At 37.7% G+C, this 20,642-nt stretch overlaps 1 protein-coding gene across 2 annotated transcripts in view; it reads right to left on the bottom strand.

Annotated features, from left to right (window-relative positions):
* Positions 1 to 1,222: 1,222 nt before the first annotated feature.
* Positions 1,223 to 20,642, bottom strand: part of LOC149544935 (protein NEDD1-like) — a 214,264-nt gene continuing 194,844 nt past the window's right edge. The window contains exons 9-10 of one of the 2 annotated variants that reach the window (XM_089795478.1): positions 2,047 to 2,247; positions 1,223 to 1,915 (exon numbers count right to left, since the gene is read on the bottom strand). In XM_089795478.1, coding sequence (XP_089651604.1) covers positions 1,808 to 1,915; positions 2,047 to 2,247 — 309 coding nt within the window. In that variant the 3' untranslated portion in view covers positions 1,223 to 1,807. The remainder of the gene's footprint in view (positions 1,916 to 2,046; positions 2,248 to 20,642) is intronic. The other variant, XM_089795479.1, reaches the window with a different exon arrangement.

Below are 20,642 nucleotides of genomic sequence, written 5' to 3'. Positions count from 1 at the left end.
TAATTAGCAATCATTTAGGAATGTTGATGGGTCAAGCTATTGTATAAACTTGATCTATTATTCAATAAAACAAGCTGGAAGTTCCTTCTTTCATTGTTTGAAATCTGCTGTTCTAATTTTCCTAATATGGTATCAGAGCTATCTTCCTATTAAGTTCTATCTGTTAGAGAAGAACTTGTTAAGAAGATGGGGCCAGGAGAAGAACCACCATATGATTATGATTTCATTGAAGAATTTGTTTGATTTTGAAAAGATCAATGCTTTGAAAAATAGGAAAAGATGTGGTAGAGGCTAGATGGATGCTCAAATAGTCTGAGGTGCTATAGGATTGGAGAAACTATACTTTTACGAGGGTTATGAGACACATGTGTGGATTGGTATCCAATAGTTCAAAGAGATCTGAAAATCTGGAAGCTTGACATCATACTTTTACGAGGGTTATGAGGCATTTCATGTGGAGATGGTTTGTCCAATGGTGTTTTGAAGCTGGATGATAGCTGCATGACTATACCAGCAATTGGGAGCAACTTGAGGAAGTCTTACTCCTCTATGAGCTATTTTCAAAGTATAATTTCTACATAATGTTTTCTTTAGTTGTCACATTATGTGGGGGTGTTGGAGTTAATGTTTCAATAGTAGTAAATAAATGATTGTTGCTCATATGGCAAACCCTGTTTGAGTTGCTGGCAACACAAGTTCACTTCAGTTTAGGTGTGAGTCAAAGAGTTTTAGCTTGAATCAATTTTATAGTTGTAGATGTGTTTGAGTTAGGTGTCCATAAGTTTCATTTAGCTGTCAAGTTTATGTGTTGTCAATCATGAAGTAGTTTGTTGTCAATCTAATTAGCAGTCATTTAGGAATGTTGATGGGTCAAGCTATTGTATAATCTTGATCTATTATTCAATAAAATAAGCTGGAAGTTCCTTCTTTCATTGTTTTAAGTCTGTTGTTCTATTTTTTCTAATACTTACCTAGCTACCTGCCTTAACTAAAACACGGCGACTCTTTACAAATCTGTCTCAGTAATTTAAAAATCAAGTTTTATGGTTATTTTCTGATGCTAGCAATGAACATACTGGCTCAACATGCCTGGTAAACGACGTTAAGGACTGAAGTGTGATAATTTTTTAAAACTGTCCCAATGATTTCAAAGTCAAGTTTTAAAGTGGTCTTCTGTAGCCAGTATTAAAAAATGTACAAGAGAACAAAAATGGTGCAAATATACTGAGAATTGAGGTTATACTGTATTTTATAAATGTACTCTTAAGAAGACACAATCTGGTATAAGCATGGAAGACTTCAACAGACATTCATATGGTATAAAGACATTAGTGGCTACAAATTCAGTCAGGCATGTGCAACTAATGAGATCAGACTTTCAGTTGAAACAAAACATCATGTTCTCTACAACTGAATGAACAAAGCAGTCTCAAACAACATACAAAATAAAACTAGAAATTACAGCCATTGAAAGACACTTACATTCAAGGAATCTAAATCATTTGATATTCTATTCTCATTGCAGCTAAACAGGTAACCATGCAACTTGTCCGTATATACACTCAACAAGCTCCGGAAACTAATTCATCCATAATGCACCAACACTTTTTCCAGAAAGGACAGAAGAGCCCTTGACAAGCAACATTGTAAGACAGCTGATGACATGAGCTTACAGCTGAATGGTCTGTACGATAGGAATACTGCCATGTCTTGTTTGGTTCCGTGGCATAGCAACTCAATAGTTAAAATAAGTCTTCCTCAAGTTTCATTAGCTCTTGAAAGGCATTCCTTAGTACACATATCTTGCTCAAAGAAGCTGGCGCAACTGCTGGTTCTCTCTTCTGAGAGCCTCTAGTTCCTTCATTAGGTCTGCTTGCTTTGACAGCACTGACTGCATCAAAGTGGACATTTCTGTCTGCAATGCAAGAAACAATTTTTTTGGCATGCAAGGCAATGCATTTCTTCTGTTATACAGCCAGCTGGGTAAACAACATGAGTTCAATTCACAGACTTGCAATAAAACCAATATAATTTAACATTAGGCACCTGCTGTATGTGAAATTGACGTAGCAATTCTAGATGAACATTCTGCACATCTTCATGAATAGCTTTCTGTACAGTTCCAAGACACTCCTCAATTGTGTGCTGTACCAACTGAACTGCAAATGATGGAGGCCCTTGATAACTGGGATCTTCCTGTTGTAAAATTGGTATGCTGCTTCTTTGTGAATTGGCCTGGAAGGAATGCTTTGATTTGATAAAGAGTGTCAAATTCTTTTCTAAATAATCCACAAGGCACTTTCTAGAAGTTAAGAGTTCTAAACCACTGTGGTGAAATTAGATTAATAGTCAAGTTTCCTACAATGATACTGTTCGATTCCTAAAGATAAAAAATTATGAAAGTACCATAGATAAAAAATAAACTTGTACTGATCAGAGCTTTGCACCACTTTGAATTCAGATGTAAATACCAAAAAATTGAGGTCTTAAGTTAATTAACTACAGACATTCTTTTCCTCTCAACTTGCAGCCTCCATGATCTGTCCTAATTTTTGTTATTCCCACAAAAACATTCCCAATTGTCATTTTTGTGTCATGTGCTTTGTTGTCCTGCATGTCTTCTTCAGTCTCCTTTCATTTTTGTGTCATGTGCCTTGTTGTCCTGCATTTTGTCACCACAAAATGTAGATAACTAGTACGAAACATTTTCAACTTAGTTTCGCATTTCTCTGACTTTAGTTCATTATATAATTGGATAACATTGATCAATCAATCGATCCCAATTGGTATAATGATTTCTTTTACTGAAAGTTTTCATCAAGTCTTTTTCGTTTTTCTTTTTCTCAAGCCTTTGTTTGATTTATGAAGCCTTCAATGTCCTTTTTCTCATCTTTGAGTGTGTGTTTGTTTGTTTTTGGTCTTTTGGTTTTGTTCAAACCCTTGCTTTCAGTTTTTCCTTCGATTTAGTATATCTTAGGACTTTTAATCGGGCTTGGCAGTCAAAAGATATGACCATTTTAGTGCCCAAATGTGGACTCTCCACATGCAATTGTATAATTTAATATATCATGTTGATATTCACTTTTTGAAAATATAATATAAATTCACTTTATGTTATGTTTTAAGTTATTTTATCACTTAAGCGACTATAAAGCACTTTATGTTATATTTTAATGTTGAGTTTGATGGAAGTATTGTCATTGATGTCAAACGCATGCGTAAGATTGATGGAAGTTGTTATCAATGTCAAAGGTATATGACGATAAAAGTATTATTAAAGAAAAACAATAAGATTAAGTGGAGTATGTGAGTGAATAATCTCAGTGGTAATTAAAGAATATACATTCAGATTGTTAGAACTGATAGACATATGTTTATAGATGTCAGACTAATAAAGAGAGTATATACATCAGAGGCAGAATCTATGGAATTATTAATAATAATTGAACAAAGATATGATTCCAGTGAAAAGATAGAATGAGCAGAGTTGTTAATACCCCATCACTTGAACACAAGATATTGTGAGAATAAAAAAATGAAGATGCCAAACCTAATCTTGTGAAGCCACCTGTTTCTAAGAAAGGCATATCATTGGTTTCAATAGAAGAAAATAGGAAGATGACAAATCTACATGTGCTATCCCAAAGCATGGAGTATGATAAACAAGTATCTAAAAAGGAGAATAAGTCTATGATGAACATTGACTAAACCTTCTCTTACATTGAAAGAAAGCAGACTATGTAAGTCATCCACCAACGTCTTTTAGTGCTTTTGAAGGATATAATGACACAGATGTGAGATGAACAGTGATAAGGAATTATGAGAGCACATTAGTATACTTCAGTGATATTTCCAACAGCATCCTTAGCACTATCCAGCAAGCATGTCATGCATTGAGATTCATAACAGAGGAATGAGTTACACAGCAGTGAACATTGGGGAATCACGAGAAAATCCTCCACCTGTTGAAAAGACGTTATGAAAATAATAAGGCTTGTGATAAAATGATCTATGTTAGAAGACAAGGCGCAGATATTTGTTACAAAACATCATTCATTCAAAGGGTTGACACTAATCATTTCCTGGTAAACTCCATTACTCAGCGATATGTATGCATATATTAGAAAACTATTAAAAGCTCTTACGTTGTTTGTAATAGAGTTGCACATAAATTGAAGCAGCCAATGAACATTTTATAAAGGATGATGAATTATGATGAGACTCATTGTACAGGAGCCACCGAGAGTTTGGAAGAAAACAAAAGGGTATTAAAACGCAACGGTCATAGTGAAGATATAACATAATAATATGCAGTGATGTGTTTCAGAAAACTATGTATGGACATCAGGCGACAGTCCATAGAAGACATTGATGGACTTAATGTTCACAAAGGTCTGAAATATATATGCAGATAAAAGAAGCGATGGAAATATTGTGCGGATGAGATCAGATGACAAAGCCATACGTATATATGTTTGATACATAAAATGACAATCCATTAGAAAATGCTCCATAAGCATATCAATGTTATTAAGGGTCCATTTGGTTCCAGGAAGATGACAGGAATTGGCTTTTTCAAAACTCGGATTTGAAAATTTGTGCGTTTGTTTCGAAATTTTCAAAATGGAATTAGCATATGGGACTTCAAATTTTGCCTCAAAACCAGGTTTTCCAACTTCCTACTAAAAGTAGGAATTGAAAATCAAAACCTAGTTTTGTTTTTTAAGGAGTGTAAAAACAATAGATTGGAATACTTTTTGAAATTTGCCTTCAACTCCAAGCTTACACATAAAAATGTGTCTTTGCACGCATCTTCCGAGTGAAACAAACAGTTTCAGTAAAATCCCAAAAATTGGAATGAAGATATACAAAACCTTGATTTGGCTAAACCAAGGTTTGTAGAAATCCAAGTTTTTAAAATTCCACGAACCAAACGGACCCTAAAGGAATTTAGAGTCAGCGTTATTTTGTATAGGCGTAAAAAGTGTCGAGAGAATATCTAATATGAAAACCATCAGTGATATGGTAATAGAGTCATTGTGAGTCAGCTAGTAATTCTTGCGTCACAAAGTATAATGCATGCAGATCGATTCAAAGGAAACGACAATATGAGCCATCACATATAAAAAGACAAAAGACATTTACCAATCAAAATCACCGCATATAATAATTATGAACTTGGGCGGTAGTATTTAACGTGGGAGTCTTGGTTGCACATAATAGATAAAGGTGTATGAAAGAAAATAAGTGTACATAGCGATGAATTCTATCAAACTTGATAAGAAGGAATTGGAAGCAGTTTTATCCAGACCAAACATGTCAACCATGAACCGCAATGTAAAGATTTAATGAATAGAGAATAAGAAAATAGATCTGGAGACTAAATATTGATTAAGTATATATGAAAGGGTACGATAGCCGGCAGATTGAAGAGAGTCAAAAGACATAATATTTGTTAACATTAAGATAAGATTTGATCAGAATATATGATTAATGAAATGAAAATGTGTGATTGAGTTTTGAAAAGAGATGACTCTTTTATTTAAAAAGTCACATTCTCCATCGGACATGATAGAAATAAAAATTGTTTTATTTGCTAAGTATAGGAAAGCAGCGTAGAAGACAAAAAAAGGGTATGTGCGGTGAATGAATAAGTAGGGACTTAGAGTAGATAAGATAAGATAAGATAATAATATTAATGTCCAACAAAAGACCAAAAGAGATCTATGGGACTGAAAAGATTACAACAGTGAAGCAAACCCCAGCAGGAGCATACAAAGATGTCCGAACAAAACAAAAACAGCTAAAGAAATAACCATAAAGAACAGAGACCAAGAAAGCGCTAGGAGTCTTTCTTGGGCGAAAAGAAATCTGTCACAGAATGAAACAAATGCCGATGTGAAGAGGCACTGCCCTGTCTCTATCCACTCCCAGATGAACGCCGCTAATGCAAGTAGTCGGAACAGGATCTGACACATCTGGAAGGCCCAATATCCCGAAGAGAGTTGGAAGACCTTTTCACACCACGCAAAGGAGATAATGGTGTAAAGAAGGCAATAATGAGCTGAGTAGATGAGTGCCGGTGGGGAAGCAGTGTCTGGATCATGCTATCACGGAGTGTGGCGGCCTCACGAATATAAAGAGCAAGACATCTTTGATCATAGTAGCTAAAAAAGTCATGGAGAGAAAAACATTCCCTAAATAAGCAAAAGAATCTCCCTCTGATCTCATAGTAGATGGGGCAACGAAAAAGGAAATGAGCCTCATTCTCCACCTCCCCTAAAGTACAAAGCATACAAATCCGCTCCCCACAATCAATATGATGATCTGTCTGAGCTCGAAGACGGTGGGAGCCAACTCTGAAAGAACCTAAAGAGATCCGCAAAGCATGAGACCACCATTGTGAGAGATAGCTAGGACGGGCAATGATCCCATCAGAAATCACAAAAAAGTGCTCTGCATAAAAAGACATACGTGGACGTAGCCCGCCAGGAGGGTTAACCCAAGTAGTAGTAATGTAAAGTCTATATATATCAAGACGGACATGCTCATTTAACTCCTGAAGAGAAGGGAGAAGATGAGCAGGTGCATCCAAAGAGAACTGAAAAGGAGGGAGATGAGCCATGTCAATCCCGATCGAACTCAACATAGAAGAAACCTACGCATACCAACAACGCGCATGAGAACCAGTCTTAGCTTCCGCAATGGAGACAGAAGAGCAGTAAGCCAAGTAGGAGTAATGGTTCCTATCCCCAACAGTATCAACAAACCCACGAAGACGATGAAGGAACCAAACCAAATCAAAAATGGCCACGAGTTTGAAAGGATGAACACCAAACTCAGCAAAAATGATACTGTGAGGAATGAACCTTTGACATCCGATGATGCGCTTCAAGAACAAAGACTGAATCCGCTCAACTGAGGCCTAGTCTGAGCTAAGAAGAGAGGGGCCCCAAACCATAGAACCGTAAAGGATAGTCGGTCGCACCAAAATGTCTAAGAGGGATAACTTAGACGAGGTATCCTAAAAGTGATGTCTGAAACACTATTTCTCAAGCAAAGCAAGAGAACCCATTCCCTTATTAACTCTAAGCTGAATAGCCGGTCTCATACTGAAACGCGGACCAGAAAACATGACCCCCAAGTAAGTGTAGGATGAAGTGATCTCAATCTCCTGACCCTGAAACATGAAGTGAAGATGAGAGGTCTTTAAACAGTTAAAGACCATGATCTGAGTCTTACCCAAGTTAACCACAAGCTGTCTCTGATCGCAAAATAAAGCCAAACCATCAAGAAGTCTTTGCAATCTGTCCGAGAAGAAGCAAGGAGAATCACATCATCCGCAAAAAGAAGGATAGAAATCAGGACCTGATGAAGATAACAACTGTCTCCCGGGAGCGAAGACTTCAAGAGAAAGTCCTCAAGCTCATCAATATACAACCCAAACAAAGTAGGAGAGAGAGGGAAACCCTACTTAACCCCAATAGTGCTATGGATTGGATCCGAGAAGCCCTCCAAAGTCCGAAATCTGCCAACTACAATCTTATACAATCTCATAATAGCAATACGAAGCATCTCAAAAATACCAATCTCCTTAAGTCTCTCAAACAGAGCCACCCTAGAGACAGAATTGAAAACTTTGCGAAAGTCAATAAAGCAACAATAAACCTTCTCTGATCTGTGTCTAGCTTCCTCAATAATAGCCCGTAATATGAAAATATGATCCATAGTTTGATAATCTAACCGAAAACCAGCCTGCCCTCTAGCCCTACTACCAATCCTGTCGAGCTCCACAAAAAGAATAGCATTAAGAGCTGTCGCATACAATTGGCAAATGTATGCCCAATCATGATGGTTTTGTAGTTCCCCGAATCAGAGACAGGGCCGGTCTTGTGAATGGGAAAAATCAAATGCCTAGACCAGGAGGTTGGAAACCCAGTATGAATCACTCTATTAAAAAGAATAGAGAGATAGGGGCCCAGAATTGAGGCACCAAACTTGAAAAGCTCAGCCTAGAAACCCTCCTCATCAGCAGCACGACAATACTTCATGGATCTAATAGCCTCATAAATGTGGGAAGGGGTGAAAAGGCAGGTGAAAGGAGGTAGAGATGGGTGAATGGAAGGTTGCCCAGGAATGTTGTAAAGAGCCATGGTGTGCGAGGTGAGGGAGCGAAAGTTGAGGGTGGAGGGCGGAGGGGTATGGGGGAAAAGAGTGCGGCAAAAGAGTTGGGGATTGCGAATCAGCGTGGAGCAAAGAGATTTGCACTTAGAAGCAACAAAGTTACGCTTCTTATTCCGAAGCAAACGAAGATAAGACGAGCGGATAGTAGCAAATTCGGTGGAGTGAACCTCAAAAGCAGATCTCAAAAGACAATGAAAAGATTTGCAGTCAAAATCGAACCACTAGTTCATGGGACAGTTATTATGCCGCTTGCTACGAAGGAGCAATGGGGGACGATGAGGAATGGAGAGGGTGGCAGACTTGAGGATAGCAGACGCAAGCAATTCAAACATGGAGGCGACCTCGCACGAGTCCGAAAAGCATGAAGGGTTGAGGAGCCTCGAGAGATGAGCAGAATAGAGCTCACCATCACCATCGAGAAAATGGAAGCGAATGGGTGAACGAGCAGTGATATAAGAAGAATGATGAGGCGACGAGAGAGGGGAGAGGCTAATATGAGTACAGAGGAGAGCATGATCAGCTAGAGGAAGGCGCAAAATGGTGAAACTGCAGATGCTCGGAATGAAGGAAGGACAAGTCATGGCGTAATCAACGACACTAGCGCCACCACCATGAGGCCAGCAAGTAAAAATCTCAGAACCTGGAAAGCAGGAGAGGCCGTTCAAGATCACCAAGCTAGAGGACTCACAAAGCCACAATAAATGTCTGCCATATCCAGATAATGGCCCATGCACATCCTCGGAACACCTCTGAAACCCTAAAAAGGCAGGATCAATCTCAGTGGAACATATGGAGTCTGAACTGTGATCATAGAGAGGAGTCTAGAGCATTTTGGTTCTCGCATTGAAGTCCCCGAGAATAATAATGTCCCCTAGAATAGCGAACTGAGAAATGGTCTCGCATAGATCAATATAAGGATCCCCGTCATCGGTAGCATGAATAGCATAGTGAGAGGAGGCCGGCGGAAAGTAGCAAGCAGCCAAATAAAGATCTCTCTGGTAGTGACACTTACGGTCAATACGGACCCACATACACTGGTAGAATAATAGTGTGAATAGAAGTGAGAATGAAGTGTATATGAGTTGAGTAAAGTGCAGATTATAGATATTATAATATTCATCTGATATATATATATATAAAATCAGAGTTATAAGAAAAAGTATGCGGAGTTAGAAGCATAAAAGAAGTTATATCTCAGTAATAAAAGAAAGAAATATTGTTATTTCTAAAACAAAGATATGTGGAAGAAATTTTCAGATTCGAGTCTATAGCAGATATAAAATTCAGTTTGAAGAAAATAAGTTTTGCCAATAGAACATCCATCATCAGTTGAGTAAGCAACATTACCAAGGTGGACAAATAGTTTGAGTGCAATGGATCGTATCACGAAGACAATAGTGGGAAGTGTGGGAGTTGGAGCTTCAAGTGAGTCGGTGCTCATAAACATATAGGTTGGAGCCTACAAATTATTGTAAAAAGAATAGTTTATAAAAGAAAATATTTATTTTCGTGGTTTTCTCCCACATTGGGTTTCCACATAAATTGTTGTGTTATTGTGTTCATGTGCATAATTGTTCATTTCAACATTTGAAGTTAATTGTTTGGATAAAAGTTTTAAATTGACAAATTTGATATCATACAAATTCACCCCCCCCCCCCCTCTCAAGTATAATCGAGTGCTCTTCAGAATTGGTTACTTAAATGTTTTATTTAAAACATACAAGTTAAATATTGTTTTTTGAAATATTATTTACACATGATATATTAATTATAGTGTACATGTTATTTTTGGTCCAATTAAGTGATATTTCCTCAAAAATCAATTAAACATGTGCTTAATTGATCACTTAAGTTGTGCAAATGCAACTTTCAAACCCTTTTACATGGTTACATGTAAAGAGCCTCCAAGAGTTGGATTTGGACTAGAAAGACACTTTAAAACATATTTTTGAAACATGTAATAGACCTCTAAGAATGTGATTTGCATGAACATGGTCTTATACATGTTAAGTGTCACATGTAAATGCATAGGGAGAGTGCAATTTTGTTTCCAAGGGTAAAATTGCTCGATGCATAATACATATTACATATTTTAATACATGTGAAAGGGTCTAGAGAGTGTGATTTGCAAAAAAGACCCAAATAGATGCAATTTAAAACATGTAAAGCCCCCTAGAGAATGTGATTTTGCATTCCATCACATGTTATTGCACTTTGAAACAACGATTTTTTTCAAGAGCAAAAATATCCATGTTCTTGTCCTTGAAGACCACATTTTTCCCAAGAATATCCAGATTTGCCCATTCCATGGCATGAAATCTATACAAAGGGGCATTTTGACATTTCCATACCTTTTCATGCTTTAGGCATTGCTTTCCCTTGCAAAAATGTCACATTTTATTGCCTATTAAGACCATGTTCTGATAAAAAAAACCCAAATTTTGGTAGTTTTAGTTCACATTTTGGCTTTAATTGGATGTGTTTTGGAGTTGTGATCAATACTATTGCTATTGGAGGACATGTTTATGCATTTTCTTGCAAGAAACGTTTCATGTTCTTGCATTTAGAGTCTACATTTTTTAATCAAAAACGTCCCAAATGCATGACTTTTATCAGTGTTGACATATTGAGGGATTGAAGATCAAGTTTTTGGCATCCCCATCCAAAAATGCCTCATTCATTGCTCATTCGAGTTCATCATTTGCAAGTGAGGAAAAAGTCAAGGAGTTGTTTGAAGATTTGAATTTGGAGGAGAAACATTCTTTCAAACCTATTAATCTTCCATATTTGGCTCTTTGATCACCAAGTAAGTTGAAGTTTTCTATTCTTTGCTATTTTCTTGCATATTTTGGTTCATCCTCTTACATTTGTCCAAATATATGCCATGTATTTTGCAAATCCTCTTTAAATAAGATGAAAACCTTCATTTTCAAGTACTTGGAATTTCCCCAAATTCCAATTTTGAATTTGCATAGGAAAGCAACTTGATATTTGCCATATTTGAGTCAAAAATCAAAGGTATATTTTTGTTTTGTGCTCGGTTTTGTTTATTGTTGATTTCTATTTTATTTTTCGGAAAGCTTAAGGTCCTTTCCCAAGAATCTAAAATCATTCTTCATCATTCCACCTTTCACCTTTTCATGCAAGTGCATCACACCATTTCGTATTCCTCCAATACATGCCAAAGCACATTGCATCATTTTTCCAATCTACGCAAATATATTCATTTCATTTACATGTAATCTCATTCTCTATCCACATTTACATGTAACTACATACCCACTTACATATAATTCCATCCTCCAAACCTACTTACATGTTTACATCAAATCATGATTACATGTAAATCACCTTACATGTAATTACGTTTGGAGAATCCGAATTTGGTAGGTGGTCACTCTTTAAATACCAAAGTCATCATTTGCACATTACTTCATTCATCTAGCTTATATCCTTGAAGCATTCACGTAAATCTTGTCCTTACCCTTGTGCATTCCATCTTCCTAAGTTCCATTTTCACCTACTGCATGTGCTTTTTATCTCATTCAAGTCAATGCACAAGTTCCATGAGTATTGCTGTCTTGCATTTTGTCACCAAAATATGCTAGTAACAGTACGAAACTTTTTCAATCTAGTTTTACATCTCTCTAAATTGAATTTGTTATTCAATTGCTTAATGTTGATTGATTGATTAATCCATCAACTCCAATTCGCATATCAAATTCTTTTACTGAAGGCTTTCGTCAAGTCTTTTTCGTTTTTCTGTTTGTTGAGCCTGTGCTTGATTTTTGAGGCTTTCATTGTCCTTTTCTTTTCTTTTGAGTGTGTTTGTTGGTTTGCTCAAGTCATGGCTTTCAGTTTCCCCTACGATTTGATCTAACCTAGAGCTTAATTAGAGTTGTCAGTCAAAATATATGACCATTTTAGTGCCCAAAAAGTAGACCCTTTTGATGCAATAGTACAAATTAAAAAAATTGTTATCAACTGAAATTGTACCCTTGCAATTTTAACAATAACTTGACTTTTCAGGATAACAATAGAATCACTCCTAAGCTATGGGTGACCTAAAAAATGGAGTGAATCTCTAGATAAGTCCGACTCCTAACTTGCTCACACTTAAACTACTGAACATTCCAGGAAAAGGGAGAGAGAAAACTTAACTGAGATACTAATAACTGTGAGTAACGTGAGAAACTTAAAACTTGAAACTGCACTAAAACTAGAGAGATGTCAACCTTAACGAAGACAAACAGTTATGAATGATACTTAATCTCAAAATACAAAGAGAAAAGAACATCACAACTTATTATGGACCTCAATGCATAAATATTTCGGTAACTGGTCAGAATGGGATAAATACTAACTAGGAAAAGTAACTTTCACTGATTGGCATTTAAACATCCGTACGACACAGCTAACAACTTGCACAAGCGAGTCACTTGCAGAAAGATGAAGAGATGCGAGATAGAGGCCATAAATAAAACGTTCTAACAACACTTTAAATTTGGCTTATCAATCACGTAACATACTGAACTGTAATAACAAGTAGGATAGAGAACTCTGTAAACAAGATCAGACCTGCAAAATATATTCAATCTTCTAACGAAAATGATTTACAGAAAACTAATGTCAAAAAGACCAAGGATAACAAAATCACTAAGTCTCTCCCAATCACTAATCAGAACTAAGTACAATAATGAGTAAAAACTCTAAAAAAATACACTCCATAACCTCTTGGGTCAAATTCCAGAAAAAAGAATAAAGAAGAGGGCATAGAAACTTCCAAAATAAAGTCCTATCCTTGGGAAAACTCCACTAAGTCATAAACATTCCTATGACACTCAAAACTGTCCATAAAATACTCAAAAATGTCATAAAGACCCCTCCAACAGCCAAAGCCAAGTCAAAATCGACTTAACAAATTCCTATATTCCCTGCATATGGCTTCAACTGATTCAAACACTTGGTCAAAACATAATGACTCAACCTTTTATCCTATGACCAATTATTACGACACATGCTACATTTGATTTATTCATCAACAATATTCAAACTACTCTTATTTGCAATTTTAAAAATAAACAAAAAATTAAATGATTTATAACATATCATTTAATATTTTATTTTACAATGTGATATTTGCAAATGAATGTATTTAAAAACAATCCCTAACCTCTAACTTCCCTAAAATTCCCTTCCCCCCAAGGCATAAATAAGAAAGGAAATGAAAAAGAAATTCCACAAAAAGGCATCGGACTTCAGTGTTTATACAATTTGATTGAGGGCATTATATTTTCATTTGATAATCCTAAAATCATTCATTTTGCATATTGTTCTTGGAGAGCTTGAGGGGAATGAAAAGCATAGGGTTTGAAGCCGTGAGTTATGGCCGCCATTTTTTTGTTCTATACTGCATCTTTGGTATTATCTTGATGTTTGGGGCATGATGAGAGTTTTTTTTGCTCTGTTTATTTCATTACTGTTGCTGCTGCTAGGGTTAAAAGAAAACTGCTACGACTGACTCCATTCATAAAGGGGTTTTCATGACAGATTTTCTGATGGCTACTGTCATTTTTTGTTCTTCCTCCTTTGGATTTTGTGCTGGTGTTTCAGCTGCCATTTTTCTTGTTTTGCACTCAGCTTCTTTGCTTGTGCTGACTGGTTGGAAACATCTGATGTTAAAGTCGCCATTTCTCTCTCCTGGCACAATTTTCTGTAAGTATACAGCTTGCCATAGTTGAGTTTTAAATTGTCACAAAAGTTTATTTATTCTGCTGCTGTTGCCGTTTTTCCCTTTGCACACTCATTGGTATTTCGGCAGATCTAGTTGTTGAGGGTATTCTGTGGTTTGTATTTGAAGGTCTGCTGTAAGCCACACTTGCTGTGATATCCATGACTGCTGCAGTAGTTTTGCCATTGTCCTTGAGGGCCAATTTTCACAACCCTGTTCACTCATTGAATTTATTTTCAAAGCCCCAAAATGGGTCTCGCAATATTGAGAATCTCTATCTTTCAAAACTCTGAGTTAAAGTTAAGAGCTCAAATCTCTGTTTATTGGTTATATTTAGAAGGCTGCTTGAATATTCACTTTCCTAAAATCTTTCCTGTGACTCTCCAAATTATGGTTATGACATTAACAGATCCTGTGTTGTATTTTAGACCCTTAGCTATGTCATGAATTTACTTGCTCTTTTTTGCTTTGGGAAATCTGGTGCTATGAGAACTTCACGGTATTTCAGCTTCTACAAACGTTGTTATCCCAAAAAAGAAACATGCATTCTATCCTTTGATGCATAATCTGATACAAAAAATTCTTGTATGTAATAAAACACCTTTTGGAGTCCCAGTCGTTCCACTTGTATACACCAGTGTTGCCACATCATCTAATTTAATGGCCTTGAACTAAAGTAATGGCTTGAGTAGAATTTCAAAGGATTTCCCAATGTTGTTCACAGAACACTTCTGTCAACTTTTGTGTTTTGAATTATAATAACAAAATTTTCTTTATAGCTGATATATTGCATGTTGTCTTTAGGTCTTCATTGCAGTCTTTTTTACGTGGCCTCATAGATGTCTTATATGCCATATCACTTTGCACTTTGTATTGAAGTACAAACCTCATAAAGAGAGAAGTTGCAAAACAACATTTTGGCAACTCTTATGCATTCATTTACTGGAAACTTTCTCCCTTCTCTTTATGTATTTGCTGGAAGCGTTATGAGTGAATGACTGATGGTATTTTCCTGATCTGGTATTGAAATGTTTTATTAAGATTATGCTGCACAATCTTTTGCTTTATTCATTGCTGCTGTTGATTTGCTTCCTTTTATAGCAAACTAATACTTCCATCCAATTCTTGCTGATTTAGTGCCTGTCTAGTATCCTATAGCAATTTACTTTCTTTTCTAAGGTTTCAAATCAAATAATAATTTGTCCCTTAAACAATCAGATGATTTATCTTTTCCCTTGTAATTTGTAATGTGATAATAAAAGGTTTCATGCATGGTGAATACATGTCCCTTTAATATTATGCTTTTCTTTTTGAAAATTGCTATAAACCCATCGATCAATGATACGTCAGGCTCGAACCCTTGCGGGAGCCACATATTACATTCACGTGACATTGGTCTTTTCCTGCACATGACACAACTAGTTAGAAAGATAAATCATGCCTTAGGATTTTGGATGTAGATACATATGCATGGTAGGATGCTGAGTTTATTGGCATTTGCTTAGATCGTTTTGATCTAACTCAATTTTTTTTGCAATTACAGGATCTGGAGCAGGAGCATGGAAAGAGGGACAGCGAGAACAAGTGCATGGACAAGAAACAACACGACCAGTCATTCTAGGCAATGGCTAGCACCCATGACTTCTTACTTTTCTTTTCCACATTTGTACTTATATTCTAAGTCAGCTACGGTTTATTTTTCTTTAGCTGGTTAGTTTCACGGCTTGTGTGAAACATTATGGACATTTGATGAATAAAATTACATTTTCAAAAAAAATTATGGCACTTGTTTCACTTCATGATATTGTTCTATTTTTTCATCATAAAATGCAAATTTATAACAATAAATGATCAAGTGTCCGCATAATGTTATGCTTTGAATACATATACTTAGATAATCAGTAATTTCCAGCAATAAAGCTCTTTCTATTTGAGCTAGTAGGTCAAATAGATAACAAATATCATGTTATATTTCTAATTTGACATTTACTTTTTGAAATATATAACATAAATTCACTTTATGTTATGTTTTAAAGTTACTTTATCAATTAAATTTTCACTTAAAGTAACTATAGTGCACTTTATGCTATATTTTTAAGTTGAGTTTACTTTTTGATTTTCCACTTAAGTGACTATTAACTATATAGTTCAATTTAATTTTTAGCATTTAAATCAAATGCTCTAGTAAATATTACTTTTTAAATGATATTTACGTGTTATATTGATAATATGATATGTAAATGTAATTTATGTCCCATTTAAGTAATATTTTAATGAATTTAAATTGACATGTGCTAACTAAATCATTTAAAGTCATCAAAAGTGGACCTTTTCCATGCCTTTACATGTAAAATCCATCAAAAGTCACTCAAAGATGGACCTTTTTTATGCCATTGCATGTAAACTCACTTGGAATGTGCAATGCCATAAAAAAGGTGAGCTTTATAACTTAAAAATGCTATTGCACCAAAAAGTTGAGTTTTCACTTAAAACATGCATTCACCTCCAAAAGGTGAGTTTTAAAACTAAAGGCATGTTTTAAAATATGCAATGACCACTAAAAGGTGTGTTTAAAACATGCTATGACCCCCAAAAGGTGTGTTTTGCATCTTAGCATGTTTTTAGAATATGCATTGGTCATAAAAAGGTGCGTTTTGCATAAAAAGCTCATGCTCATGCTCTTCTAAAACCCGTTTTTGGAGAAAACACATGCAAAGAACTCTCAAGAACCTGTTTTTGAAGATTTTGATTGATTTCCTTCATGGTTTTCACTTTTTCTTGAAATCTTCTCCAATAGAGTTGATTTTGCCAATCCATGGGTTTTCAAATAATGAATGTGGATTTTTCTTGCTAAAACATGTTATTTTCAACTTCATTCAAGGCCACATTTTTGAGAAAATCATAAAAAATCCATCATTTTGGATCACGTTTTGGCAAGAGGAAGAATTGATTTGGCATTTTTGGTGGTTCTCATTGCATTGTGGCTCACGTTTTGGCTTTTGGAAGCCAAAACGATTTTGTTGCATGCCTTGGAGAATCAAGTTTTTTACAAAAACGTCCCATGTGCATGTGTTTATCAAAAACGTTGGGTTCTTGAGCTTTTCTAGGGCACGTTTTTGGTGTTGGCATTTGAAAAATGCCTCTTTTGCTGCCTTCTATGGACTTTCCTTGCAAAGTTTGTTTACCATACTGGTAAAGAATTCAACACATACAAACAATGGAACATGAACACGAACAGCAGAATTATATTCACATATGCCAAACATACATTATGCTTCATAAGATGAGTAATAGAAGATCCTTCATGATTTACAATGATCCCAGACGGGATATAAATACTATCCGCCGAACCTTTCCGGAGGAGTCCATCGGCCACAAACATTATGTCCGCTACAAACTATTTACCCGTTGGCTACAAAATACAAAACACCGATGACAGTCATTCCGTCGGCTACAAAAACACCGTCGGGACCATCCAGTCGGCTGACACCATCCCCCCCAAAAAGAAAAGTCGTCTCCTGACAACTAACAAAATATCTGAGACAAATTAACAAACAAAATACATTAACGGACTAATTACAACAAGATAAATTTGCTTCTGACACATCACTGTCTCTTCGTCCCGTGCCTGTAGTCTCCGCTAACACAACACTCTGCCTCCTCAATGAAGCTGACCTTGATAGCCACCTGTGCTACTTTCTCTATTTTCAATTCCTCGGTACCTTGAGCCAAGTGTCGCTACACTGCCTTCAACTGGATGATTAGCTCCTCCCGAGCTCTCTACGCATCCACCAAGACAGCCTCCCGGCCAACACCTACTCCCAATGCCTCTGGTACACAGAAAGTCCATGCCTGCAGCAACTTCAACTCTTCTCAATTGGTCAGACTCCCACGACTGATATCCGCAACGACTGGGGGTCCAGGGGGCAACGCCCCTGGCGAGGTCGAGGGGCAGCCCCCCGGGTGCGCTCCCTGCCAAGACCAAATTAGCACTTCGAAACCCACACAAAACTACACGGAACACACCATTTCTGCCATTTTCTGCCGATTCTACACTCTTTCTAGCAGCCACTGATGCTTCCCCTTCCCTTTGGCATCATCTGTAACTCATTCTGAACAATTTGATTCTGTCGTCGTTTTTTTTTTTTAAATTTTTTTTTTTAAGCAACCCCTCTTGCTTCTGTTTGTCTATTGTTGTTCCGACTCTCTACAAGTTCCTCCTTCCATCGCTTTTGTTTTCCTCGGCCATGTTCTGTGCGGAACACCGACAATACCTCTGGCTTAATCTTTCTTTTTCTCCCACGGAAGCTTACAACAACTGAAACTGTGAACATTCACCCATCCGCAGATTGGAAAGAGGTCTTCGCAAGGTGCGTGAGTACCCAGCGGGAAGAGGACCTCCGGACAGTTGCCCGTGGGACACCTCCCGTCAACCTCCGGACAGGTGCCCGCAGAGCACCTCCGGAAAGGTGCCCGCGGAACACCTCCTGCAGACCTCCGGATAGCTTTTTTTTTTTTTTTTAATTTTGTTGACAAAAAATAAAATAAAAAGACAACACCTCAATTTTGCTCCAGGCGTCGCCATTCTGCAACGACGACGGAGTCAGCTGGCCATTCTGTGACAGCGACAGAGTCTTCCTGGCACCATATATTTGCAATTTAAATCCGTTGACTACCGAAGGCACCTCTTGCTCGTCCAACGTCTCCAATTTTATCACCCGATTGTCGCCGACCTCTCGGGTCTGATATGGTCCAACCCATCTTGCCTTAAACCTTTCTTGTTTGATTTCATCCCGACCGTCGTACTTGAGTACCAACTGCCCCGGCAGAAACCTACTGAGTTTGTCATGCCACGCCGTATGTCTATTCTGTGTTACCTCCGTCGCCCACTGTGCCTGTGATCATCGTACATCTAGCTTCTTTCCTTGCTGTCGGTAACCTTCAAGTAATTTTATGGTGCGATGCATTCTTTTCCTCCTGTGCGGTCCGTTCACTGTGTACTGAATGGTGGGAACTTTCTTTTTTTTGGGTTTGTATTGTATGTCCTTCCCTTCTTCAGCCGTAACCTCCTTTGTGTCATCTGCTTCTCTGTATTCCTCCGGACACTCATTTTCCTCCTTTTTCTCACTTTTGTCGACCCTTAGCATATTACAACTCGGAAAGAGTTCGTAGTCTTCTATTTGCCAATGGTAAAGGCCATTCATCGAGTCTAGGTCGTCGTTCTTCGATCCTCCGTCTAGTCTCAATATTCCTTCTTCGTCTGGTTCCATTCTCTTCTTTCCTTCATCATCACTTTCGTCGTCACTTTCTGAATCTGACGATGTTGCCTCCTCGCCAACCATTTGTGTGTGCAGGTCAATTGTAAATCTTTTGCCTCCGCCCTCCATTGATAGGGTATTTCGTTTCCAATCATGTTTTACTTTTGCTTGCACCAACCAATCCCGTCCCAGAATAGCATCATATCGTTTTCTTTTCAATGGAATGACTACGAAATCCAATAAAAATGGTTGCGTACCAATGGTTACCGGTTGCGCCCTCAAGGTTCCTAACGATTTGATCCCGTGCTGGTCCGCCGTGAGCAACTGGAATGTAGGTGGCCACAGCGTCGGCTTCCCCAACTTCTTCCAGGTATCCTCCGGTAAGACATTCACACTAGACCCTCCGTCAAAAATTGTCTCTGTCAAAACATTTCCCAAAATCCCCATCTCGATGACCGCCGGATGCCTTCCCGTCGTGAGAGCCAAAAGCATTGGGTCTATTGCCGCCGTTGCACTACTATCCCTTCCTGTGTCCTCCGTTTCTTTCGGAAATGGTGCATGATTTAGAATGGCCGTCCGTAACTGGGGCATTGTGATAAGAAGGTCACTTATCTTGACCGGTACCTCCGTTTGTAAGATCTGTCGTACAATGTTTTGTTCTGCGAAGTTCCTTGCCAAGGTGTCGGTGATGTCCTTCAACTGAGATGTCCCTGCCGACGATGCCTTTGCAATTTTGGCCTGCGCTTCCCCCAATTTTCTCTTTTCTTTCACTTGCCTCTGTGTAATTGCCAGAACCTCCTCTACATCCGTGCCGACAGTGATCAAATTTGCTCCAAACTTTGGACACTTGGAATCTTCGTGATCGCTGGGTTCGCACCATCTGCATAATAATTTCGGTGTGTTTGCCGTTGTACAATCCCGCGCAAAATGACCCCACAAATTACATGCTTGGCATTGAACGATCGGCCGTCCGTTTGCATCATACTGAGTTCGACGTCGGCTCCCATTATTATTGTTATTATTTGTATTGTTGTTATTTTGCCCTCTGCTATTATTCCTATATCCTCCGGATGTAGCACCTGCACTATTCGTATTTCCGCTACTGCCCAACGAGGAAGCCTCCTGTGTAAGAAACACCTACGGAAATCCTCTTGTCTTCATGTTAAAGGGGCACTCTTTTGTCGAATGGCCCATGATCTGACAAATGTCACAAAATTGGTTTTTTGGACACGATCCTTTAGTATGCCTGTCGGTCTTACACTCCGTGCACCACAGTTCACTGCCTTTTGGCTCCTTCTGCATATTTTTAAACTCCATCATGTGGATCATGTCCTTCTGTAAGGCGCGGACCTTCTTGCTGTTGCCTTCATCGTTGCTACTATCTTCTCCGGTAGGCTCGTCGTCATCAAAATCAGATGAGCTAGTCTTCTTCTTCTTTGTCTTCTGCTCACTTTCGAGGTCCAATGCTC

This window comes from Cupressus sempervirens, chromosome 8 (genome assembly GCF_028749045.1).
Source record: "Cupressus sempervirens isolate cs-2001-9-10 chromosome 8, ASM2874904v1, whole genome shotgun sequence".
Lineage (NCBI taxonomy): Eukaryota > Viridiplantae > Streptophyta > Pinopsida > Cupressales > Cupressaceae > Cupressus > Cupressus sempervirens.
Note: the sequence above shows the minus strand (reverse complement) of the source record. Positions and strands in the feature narration are given on the sequence as shown.